Below are 11,162 nucleotides of genomic sequence, written 5' to 3'. Positions count from 1 at the left end.
ACTCGGGATACTTATAAGATACTACCATGATTTTTTCAGATTTTTTGGTCCAAAAATAAATTAGGCCAAAAACCGGCCTTACCGACCCTCCCCCTTTTTTACCATGTTTTTGCAAAGTTTCAAATTTTAACATATTACTTAATGTATGTTAATCCATAAGAGAAACAAATGCGAAAATACTTTTTAGCCATTTTGCATAGGCCTTACAATTTTTACTTATGGTATTTTGGGTAAACTTAGGGCATTTCAGTACAGACTTCTTACACCACGCACATTACCGGAGAATACTCTTAATTAAATTCTTTAGACATTTTTTTTTCATTTGAGAATATTCACATAATTCAAAGATTAGCTTTGACGGTAGATTAACTCAATAAATTCGGGGCCGTCCATAAAATATGTTCTCTCTTTTTAAAAGAATTCTTATTTTTTCCCTGTTTCTTCAGAAACTTACATCTTTTTCGCTTTTTTCGCTAAATTTAAACTGAATTAAATTGCGAATAGAACCCACTAAGAGAATTCAACTATTCTTGGTTAAAGTTCACATTTTTTGGTTGAAACGTCTACCATAATATTTACCTTTCAATATTTATCTTACTCGATTGAAAATTCTACTATTTGGTTGAAAATTGAACTATTTTGTTGAAAGTTAAACTACTTTATTCAAACTTAATCTTTCAAATAGAAGATTCATCTTTTTGGTTAAAAAAATTAACTATTTCGTTGAAAATTCATTCTCTTTTAGTTGAAAAATTTTTTTTTTAACTGAAAATTTTACTTTTCCACTTTTGGTTCAAAATTCAGATTTTTTAATTAATAAAATTTAAATCCTTGGTTACAAATTCATGTATTTTGTTAATAATTCATATTTTTTGTAGAAAAATAATCTTCTGAGTTTAAAAATGAAGATTTCGGTTGAATTTTCAACTCTTTGGTTGAACACTCTTTTCTTAAAAATAAAATTTTTTTGTTGAAGACTCATCATGAACTATTTTGTTAAACTTTTATTGTTGTTGGAAATTCATGTATTTTATAGAAAATTCGTCATTTTTGGTAGAAAAATACTCTTCCTAATTTAAAATTCATTCTTTTTGGTAAAAAATGCAACTGCTTGGTTGAGATAGATCTGTTTTTGTTGTGGATTCAACTATTTTGTTGTAAAATTTTCTTTTTTGGATGATTTCAACTATTTTTGATTTCAAATTAATATTTTTTTGACATATTAACTATTAAATATTTTACTAAGAAATAATTTCTTTCATTCAAAAATGAATTACATGATTTCGAGTTGAACTACTTTGTAAAAAATGTATTTTTTTCTTGGTTAAGGATTCATTATTTTACTTGAAAATTAAACTATTTATTTGAAAGTTAAACTACTTTCTTGAAACTTACAATATGTTATTGAAGATTCATCCATTTGGTTAAAAGTCTAACTATACCATTTTTGGTTCAAAATTCGTATTTTTTAGTTGAAAATTTAAACAGCTGGTTAATAATTCGTGTATTTAGTTAAACATTCATATTTTTAAATAATTAAATAATCTTCTCGGATAAATAAGCAACATTTTAGTTAATAATTCAACTCTTTGTTTGAACGTTGAACTCTCTTGTTAAAAATTCATTTTATTTGCTGAAGCTTCATCATGAACTATTTTGCTGAAAAAATCACTTTTTGTTGTTGTGAATTAATTTTCTTAGCTGAAAATATAACTGTTCCATTTTTCATTGAAAATTGATTTTGATTCCACATTTTTTTGGTGTAAAATTAATTTTGTCATACATTTTAAAGTATAAGATGGATTTTTTTACGAAAGTTTTAAAACTGATTTTCCATGAAAGATGTGGCAGAACCATTTCACCCTAAGATAATGATAGTAGGGTTAAATAATATCAAGCCATTTTTCGGTCAAGAAAATGTTTGTTTGTGGGTGGGACACAACTGATGAAAAAAAGGAACAATTATTCTGTGTAAACATTTTTTGGACGTTTAATATAGTTTTTGTCCTAAAAACATTAAAACTACTAACCTTTGGCATTAATTAAAATGTATTCAATTATTTAAACAATTGCAGCAAAACCCTTGTCCGAATCCATTAAAAATTAGGCAGGTTTACAGTCTTCTTTTGAAATGCGCCAGAAAATTTCTAAAATTTTTAAATTACTCAAATATAAGATATCTTGTGAGTTTTGTGCAGGCTTAAATAACTTTTCTTGACAGGAGAATTGCTTTTTCATAAAATCGAATTTTTTCATTTTTCTCGCAAACAATGACAGATGCGAAAAAGGATAAGATAAGGGACCATTCATAAATTACGTTAACAATTCTGGGGAGAGGGGGGCACGCTAAAAACTAATATTAATAACAGAGGATGGGTGGAAATGTCATTGAAAGTAAAGTAACGAATTTAGATAACATTTAGTACGTTTCCTGATAATAAATTTGTTTAAATTCTTTTTTTTCTCTGTTTGTAAAAAACATACCCTTTTCTTCCATTTTTCTCGTTTTTTCGCTTAAATGCGAACTAAATTAATAGAACCTAACGAGAAAAGTCAGCTACTTTAAGTTGAAAAGTCTACTATTATATGTATGATTCGGAATTCAAAATTCATCTAATACCATTTTCAAAAAATTAATCATGTTGGCTAAAAAATCATCTTTTGGGTTTATCTTTTTCATTGAAAATTGTCTTTTCCAAGATTAATCATTTCAGTTGAAAAGCTATCTCTTTTATTAAAAATGTAACTATTTTGTTGAAAATACGAATTAATTATTTTTACTTGCAACGTAAATGGTCCATTTTTGTTTAAAATTTATATTTTTTATTGAAAATTAATCATTTATAGATGAATATTCATGTATTTTATTACCAAAATTGCCTTCTTTCGTAGGAAATTAATCTTTTTGTATGAAAAATCAAGTTTTTAAAAATAAAAATGTAACTATTTGGGTCTAAATTAATTCGGTTTTGCGAGCATTTAACAATTTAGCAGAAAATAAAACTATTTGGCTTAGAATTAACTTTTTGTAAAAAAATTAACTACTTTTATGAAAATTTAACTGTTAGATAAAAATTCAATTTTCTGTAAAGAAATCATATTTTCTTGCTGAAAATTCAATCATTTGTAGATAATAATTCGTTCTGGTAGCTTTAAAATTTAATATTTTGGTCGAAAATTAACCTTTTCAGTTAAAAATTGAACTGCTTGGTTGAAAGTTAAACTTGATTCTTTAAACTGCAAATTTCTTTTAATTTACCCCCTTGATTGAAAAATTTAACCTTTTCATTTTCATAAAATTTAAATTCCGTGCAAAAAAAATCATCTTTTGGATTAATCTCTTTAGTTAAACATTTATCTGTTTGGTTGAAGATGTAACTATTTTGTTAAAGATTGTTTTGTTTTTCTAGAATTTATTTTTTTATCTAACAATGTAACTATGTCATATTTGGTGGAAAACTGATATTTTGTATTAAAAATTTATATTTTCTAATTGGAAATATATGTATTTTGTTAAAAATTCGTCTTTTTAGTTCGAAAATGAATCTTCTACGGTGAGAATTCATCCTTTTTGGTTAAAAATGCAACTGTTTGGGTCCATATTAATCTTGTTTGGTTCAAGATTAAACAATTTGGTATAGCATTCAAGTATTCCATTGAAGATTAGATTTTCTGAATAAATTTTAACTATTTTATGAAAGTTTAAGTATTTCGTAAAAAATGAACTTTTTCTTAAAAAATCATATTTTCGTGTTCAAAATTCAACCGTTTTGCAGATAATTCGTCGTGTTGGCTTTAAAATATAACAATTTTTTAGAAAATCAATGTATTTTGTTGAGTATTCGTGTTTTTTGTAGAACAAATTAATCTTCTTGCTGGAAAATTCATTATTTTGATTAAACCCTTAACTATTTCTTTGAAAAATTATCTTTTTTAGTTGAAAATTTAACTACTTGGTTCTAAGTTGAACTAGTTGGTTGAATATTTATATTTTTTCAAAATGAACCTCTGTGATTTAAATGTCAACTATCCGTTTTTATAAAATTCATCTTCCGTGTTAAAAAATCATCTTTTAGGTTAAGTTCTTTTGTTGAATAATCCTTTTTTTAAAATTCATGATTTTAGTTCAAAATCCATCACTTTGTTTGAAAATTTAACTATTTTGTCACCATTTTATTCACTGGGGATTTATTCTTTTAACCAACAATGTAACTATTTTATTTTTGGCTGAAAATTGATATTTTTATTAAAAATTGATCTTTTCTAAGTGAAGATTGATGTATTTGGTCAAAAATTCCTCTTTTTTCGTCGAAAATCAATCTTTTTCTTTGAAAAAATCTGGTTCGAATTAGAATTCAACAATTTCGGTAGAGAATTAAACTACTCGGTTGTAAATGAACTTGTTTGTTAAAAATACTTATTTCTAATTCAACCAAAAATTAGGGGAAAATATGAGTGTGGGTTTTTCGAGGAAATCTACTTTTAATATTTTCATAAAAACCGCCACTATTTTTTTAATTTCAAAACTTTTTCAAAATTTTCTGGCACGTTTCAAAAAAAGAATTTTTTTAAATTTTGGATATGCTATTTAGGGAGTCAGAAAACGTAGTTTATGACCAGTTTCGATTTTCACAATTCATAAGGGCAATTTTAACTCTCACTGATTCAAATTTAAGAGAGTATTAACCTGCCTTACAATAAAACTTCAGTGATTTTCGTCCCTTAAAAGCATGATTAAATAGAATAAACCTTATTTTATTACATTGCACGAATATAGAAAGTTCCGCAATTTTTTATTTTTAACTGATTTTAAAGATTGTCCATTTGTTCACAGTTGAAGTAAAATAGATTAAGTTATAGAATACTAAAAAGTGAAGTTTTAATTGCGAAAGTCACAGAAGGTAATAAAAACTTGTTATACAGGCTTACATCTGTCTCACAAATATATCCCATAAAGTCCTTAAGCGTATGCTTGCAGGCGGATAAAAGCTGAAACTCCATGAGCTTTCCCACACAGTCGTAAAATCTTTTAAACAACTTTTCTTCCACAGGACTTGGCACGAGATTTCTTTTGTTATTCTATATGACAAACAGTATATTTAGGATTAGAGTACATAACATACGAAGAAAAAAGTCTTCTTTTAGTTACATCCTAATTTAGACCTCTTTAGTCTTAATGCTAGATTTAAGCCCACTTTTTGTCTTAAAAGAAGAACGTAAGAATAATTTTTGGATTGAAACAAGAGCTCTTTGTCTTAAGACAAGACCCAGTTACTTAATTGAACTTTTTTTTGTTTTATTTAGAAGAAGAATTTTGAGTGAATGCAATTTTTAACATCAATATTAAATAATTAAAAAATAGAATGTTTAGAACTTAATAAATTTATCGAAGACAAAATCTTGGAAACAAATTTTGTTTTGTGCTGTCAGCAGAGAAAGATTAATGTTTATGAACAAAGTTTAGAATATATAACATTTTTTATTTTATATAAATATTTTAATTCCTGTCCAATATTTTCTTACATCGTTGTACATAGATTTTTTTAATTATGTGATTTTGATGAATGATGGATAATGTCTTCAATGCAAACATTTCTTTCATTTTAGTGGCTGAAATAATTTAAAAAAATATATCAAAATTTTGTGATAAACATTTAGTCATATTTTGTCATTATTTAACCGCTAAAAGTCTCCAAATTTGACAGAGAATATGTAAGTTTACCAGGAAATAAAATTTTTTAAATGAACAATTTTCGCAATTTTTAAATGTTGTTTACAAGTAATAACCTTTTCTCTCTTGAACAATACCATCATTATTAGTAAAATTGCGATTCTTTAAAGTATAATTAAATTTTTTTCTAAGAGGCGTCAAATGAATTTTTTCTCTATAATTTTAATAATACGATCTTTCTATAAAAAGCAAATGTGTCTGCCTTAAAAATAATTTTTTACAGATAAATTATCAAAATATTTACATTTTTTAATCGAAAATATTTCGTCAATACTCACCAAACTGGGTGAATCTAGAAACATCCTACTGAAAACGGTTTCAAATAAAAAAAAACTTGGCCCATGGGGGGATCGAACCCGCGGCCTTCGCGTTATTAGCACGACGCTCTAACCAACTGAGCTAATGGGCCAGATATTTTCACGTTAAATATTTCACGAGTCATTTTGTCACCAAAGTTTTTCTACATAATTTAATAAAAAAAACTTTAAAAAACAATCGTATACAACTCAAATCGCTAGCGTCAATTTCAAAATTTAATAAAAGTATACATAGAGAATAAACTGAATTAAATTTGATGGAAGAGAATTAATTCATTATAATTCCAATGATTAAAAGTTTGAGATAATCGTTATTTTTTAATTTCAAACTAAACTATTTTAAATATTGAATCATGACAAATTTAAGTATTTGAAATTGAAGCCATTAAAGTTCTAATAAATTTTAATTTGAAGATCATCAAAATAAATTTTTTTCAAGTCTTAAAGATTTTAAATTTGAAAACAGTTAAGTCGACCCAAAAATCCGATTTACGAAAAAAAAGTTTTTTTTCAATGATTTTAAGAATCAAAATAGTGTTAATGATGCAATTTCAAATAAAAGCATTATTTTGTATGAAAAATTTAAAAATAGAAAGAGCATTGATTTTTAAAATGTTGTTTACAATTGAATTTCTTCTTACTATCGATTCTTACGAATTTTTATAGTAAATGATGGCTTCGGTTTTCAGGGATAACCTTCTAGACAACTATCTACTTATTTTTACTTTATTATTTACTTATTTTCATAATTGAATGCAAGCGATCTATAGGAAATGTTTCCACAAAAATATAAGCCATGGTTAAACTAAAATTTAACCATTTAAAAAAAATTGATAAGAAAACATAGTACGGAAAAATTCAATTGCAAGAAATATATAGTTTAAACAAAAGTATTTCGTAAATTTCAAAACATTTTCATTATAAAAAAATGTTTTTTATTTGAAACGTCATCATCGTTAACATTAATTAGATTCTCAGAATCATAGAAAATCTATTTTTTTTAATTAAAAAATCGCTGATAGGAAATTGATCACAATGTTAGCAATACAATTTCTAAATACCATAAAGAAAATATTTTGAATCCCACTGAACCAGGTTGTTGCAAGCTTTCTTCTCGCAGCGTTGATTTGATGGACGATTATTTTTTGAAAATCCAATAAATTCCAACTCTGAGTGTGCTTCGCGATTTCCTCCAGATCTATCAAGCGGAAATTTCTATAAAAAGAAAGAAAAAGATAAAAGATTGCTCCAAGGCATTAAATATTCTTTCGAATTGCTGAGAAGAGCATACCGATAATTGCGACTCCAGCTATCGAGAGTCTGTCGCATAGACGGATTTATCAAATGCAAATTTTTATACATCTTAACTTGGTTCTCTCGAAAAAGTTTCATATTGCGACACAAAAATTTTTTTATCTCGGCTTTTTCTTTTGTTAGACTTGCCTGGATTCAAGAATGTCAGATCGAATCCATTTGAAATAAGGCAGATTCTACATTTTAAGTTGTTTTTCAGAGGAAATTAAGCGACACTTATTTTTCCGATTTAGAAAAAAAAATTCCACGAACTTACGAATATTTGAATTTTGACGTCTGTTTAAGAAAAAATACACATTCTTTCTTAACATTCTATAGTTTTGTATATAATTGAAACGGTCTTATTTTCTTTTCGGATTCTCGTGTATTTTACCGTCCTTTTTTGAAATATATCAGAAAATTTGAAAAAATAGGAAAAGTCGATTTTCACAGAAAACCGTGCAGTTATGTTTTTTTTTTATTTGGTCTTCTATAAGGAAGACATTCTGTATGTTTTAAACGAGATACAATTTTTTTTGTCACCGGGATAATTTTTTTCATAAAATGGAATTTTTTCATTTTTCTCGGATACAACAGAAAATACTAAAAATTTCAATGTAAAAGGTTGCACACCTAGAAAATTTCCTCAAAAAATTTCCGATGCTACTTTTTGATATCTTGTATCCTTTACAAACAAAATTTTTAATTATATTTTTAGGAAAAAAATCTTTCGGCTTAGAATGCCTTCCTTATATGAACAGAAACTAAAAAAAGTATTGTAAAGAAGAAAAGGTGGGTTTTACAGAAAACCAAGTTTTCATGTTTTCAAAATTTGAAGAAAAGAATAAAGAAGATTTTCTGCTAACCACCACCTTTTTTCCAATATTAAAAAAATCTGATAATTAAGAAAGTCTCTGATAAGTTGAAAATGTAATTTTTATTTTTTTTTTGTAAATGATGCAAGACATCACAAAAGAGCAAGAGAAATTGTAAATATCTAAATTTGAATAAATTCAAATTGAACCTGCAAACCTGGTAAATTTCAAATTAGAAGCGCTTAAAATGAAAAATATTCGAACAGAAGAAATGTTGAAATTGTTTCAGATTTGCAAACATTCTATTTACAAAAAATAAGAACTTTTAAAAATATTCAAACTTGAAACAATTTTACATAAATAAAATTTCAGGTTTAAAATATGTTAGCAGATTTAACATTATAGGAAGCAACATTTTTAAAAGACGGAAACCTTCAATCCTTCAAATCTTTAATTAAATCCTTTTTTAGTTAAATATTAACTTTTTTAGTGAAAATTCGATTGGCTTCTAAATAATTCGTTCTTTGTTGAAAATGCATCTATATTTTTAAAAATTCATCTTTTTAGTTAGAAATTTGAACGGTTTTTTTTAACATGCCTCCTTTGGGAATGAAGATTCATTTTTGACGGTAAAAAAGTTATCATTTTTGGTTAAAAATTCAACTGCAGTGAAGCCCTTCAATAGCCCTCCTTTTTATAGCCCTTCCAAGAATTGACGCCGCGCCGCAAGTAGGTTTAACAGGAGCTACGCAGGGTGCGCGGGGTCTATGATTGTCACTCAGGCGAGCACTCAGCCGTGAACAAACAAGAGCGGAGCAGGCTATAATGAGTTAGTTCTCACTTACCGTCAACCTCAAAATCGGCGCTATAGAAGAGTTTCACTGTATTTCGATGAAAATGCGATGTATCTCGTCTTGAAGTCTTAGGAATTCAAAGCGTTTCATATTAAATTCAATATGGTATCTAAATTAACGTTATTTAAAAGAATTTATTCCCCATTTTCGTGCAGAATCACCCTATTTCTTATTTTCAACGCCCCTAATTTCTTCTAAAAAAACAAACATATTTGTAGAACCTACCTGATATGAAACGGATTCAATAATTACGATTAAAAATAATTTTATAACAAATTAAACATATTAAGTTATTTTTATAATAAAATTATATCAAAACCTCAGAAATATCACTTTCCTGTGGATTTATCATTGCAAATTCAATAATCGACTTCTTCATTGTAACAATAAATTCATTTTCGACTTCCTTTAATAAATCATTCACGAATTCGAAAAATCTGTGACGAAATTCTTTGGGAATTAAAATCATAATATTCGCTATTATTTTCTTTTCCAGGGGAGTAACGTGAATGGTATCGATTCCGTTTTGAATATAATAGTAGTATTTATTAATATCTTTATCTCCTTTATTAATTCCATCTTCAGATAGTTCTGGTCTTACGATCAATTCAATTAAGTATCTTCGAACTTCCTCTCTTCTCAGTCGCTGTTCCGTATATGATTTTTTTGACGAAACCTTTTTGTCTCCTTTTTTAAAAAGTGCGGAGCTTTTATTTTTCGATTTGAATTTTTTGCAAGACGGAACATTAGATAATTCATCAGGAAATTTGAAAAGTGGTTCTACTTTCGTATCGATTATATTTGGCAACTTTATCGATTCCTGTGAAAGTCTTTTGGGAGCTCTAAACACTTTTAGAGACTGTCGCCTTTCCCTTTCCATGCAATCAAAATACATATCTAGAAATAAAAAGATATTTATAATTAGGTGGTTTAGGTAAATTGTATGATATTTTTATTTTATTTTCTTAGAAATATTCCCTATTATCAGTTCCTGGTCCTTTCTTCTTAGAATTAGAAATTAGTTTTATTAAATTAAAATAACATAACATTTTGAGTTATCACTATTTATGATTTTTGTGTAGTAACTTGTTAAAAGTAACTAGGTTTCTTAAAAGTTACGATATTTAGAACTTTTAGGGGAACTTTGTTACAATTTTTAAAAGTAATTTGTAACTTACCCTTTTTACGATTTTTGCAGTAACCTGGAATTTTAATTTTAGTTGGTTTAAAGTTATTTTGTGTTTTTTGTATAGCTCCTATCAAGAGAGGTTTATGGAGCAAAAAATTAATATCTTTGAGTTGATTTAGCTATTTTATTGAAAATTCGTCTTTTTTGCTTCGATTCAACTGTGATTGATTGATTTCAGATTAAATTCTTTTTTTAATAAAATAATATCAATTTATATTTTTCTGAAGAATTCTGTTTGATTAAAAAATAACTGTTTTGTAGAAAAATGGTCTTTTTGGTTTGAAAATTCAACATTTAGTGATTTCTTTTCTCTCCTGATTCACAATTCAGCTTTTCCGTTTAAAAAATATATCTATTTAGTGACAAATTCTCATCTTTTTTTGTTGGACATTCAAGTATTTTTGTAGAAAATTAATCTGATTATGTTGAGGATTCAGCTTGTCTTACTAGAACATTAATCTATTTGGTTAAAAATTTAATTATTAAATTAATAATGATCTTTTGTTGAAAATTCATATTTTGGGGCAAAAAATTCGACTAGATAGTATAAAATTAATCTCTTTGGCTTAGAATGAGACAATTTGGTTGAAATTTCTTTTTCTTGAAAAGTCGTTTTTTGTTTTCAAAAATCAACCATTTTTATTAAATAATCGTATTTTTTCTTTCAAAGTTCATGTATTCTGATAGAAATTTAATCTTTTTTTATTGAAAACGCATCAGTTAAAATGTTCACTAATATCAATCTCTGTAAATTTAAATCAGTTAAAAGTTTTAATAAAATAAATTAATGACTAAATACCAGCTATGAACCAGTATTGTTTTAGTGAAAAATCAGTAAAAGTTACTGATTAATCAGTATTTTTATACAAAATTCAACCTTTCATTCAAATTAAATTCATTATTTAGTGAAATTCGCAAACGTTTCTTAAACTTTTATTTAATGAAGCGTTTTATTATTTAATT

The 11,162-nt window shown here is 26.3% G+C and overlaps 1 protein-coding gene and 1 non-coding gene across 2 annotated transcripts in view; both read right to left on the bottom strand.

The window, feature by feature from the left end:
• The window catches only part of LOC117182945 (dynein heavy chain 7, axonemal), a 51,054-nt gene extending 41,149 nt beyond the window's left edge, over nt 1-9,905 (bottom strand). Inside the window, exons 1-4 of the mRNA XM_033376062.1 lie at nt 9,330-9,905; nt 7,340-7,491; nt 7,110-7,263; nt 4,930-5,079 (exon numbers count right to left, since the gene is read on the bottom strand). Of these exons, the coding sequence (XP_033231953.1) occupies nt 4,930-5,079; nt 7,110-7,263; nt 7,340-7,491; nt 9,330-9,905 (1,032 nt within the window). The remainder of the gene's footprint in view (nt 1-4,929; nt 5,080-7,109; nt 7,264-7,339; nt 7,492-9,329) is intronic.
• On the bottom strand, nt 6,067-6,140 carry Trnai-aau. The gene has a single exon. It is a non-coding gene; the product is annotated as a tRNA-Ile (tRNA).
• Nucleotides 9,906-11,162: the final 1,257 nt, after the last annotated feature.

The sequence above is a fragment of the Belonocnema kinseyi genome, chromosome 2 (genome assembly GCF_010883055.1).
Source record: "Belonocnema kinseyi isolate 2016_QV_RU_SX_M_011 chromosome 2, B_treatae_v1, whole genome shotgun sequence".
In the NCBI taxonomy this organism is placed as follows: domain Eukaryota; kingdom Metazoa; phylum Arthropoda; class Insecta; order Hymenoptera; family Cynipidae; genus Belonocnema; species Belonocnema kinseyi.
Note: the sequence above shows the minus strand (reverse complement) of the source record. Positions and strands in the feature narration are given on the sequence as shown.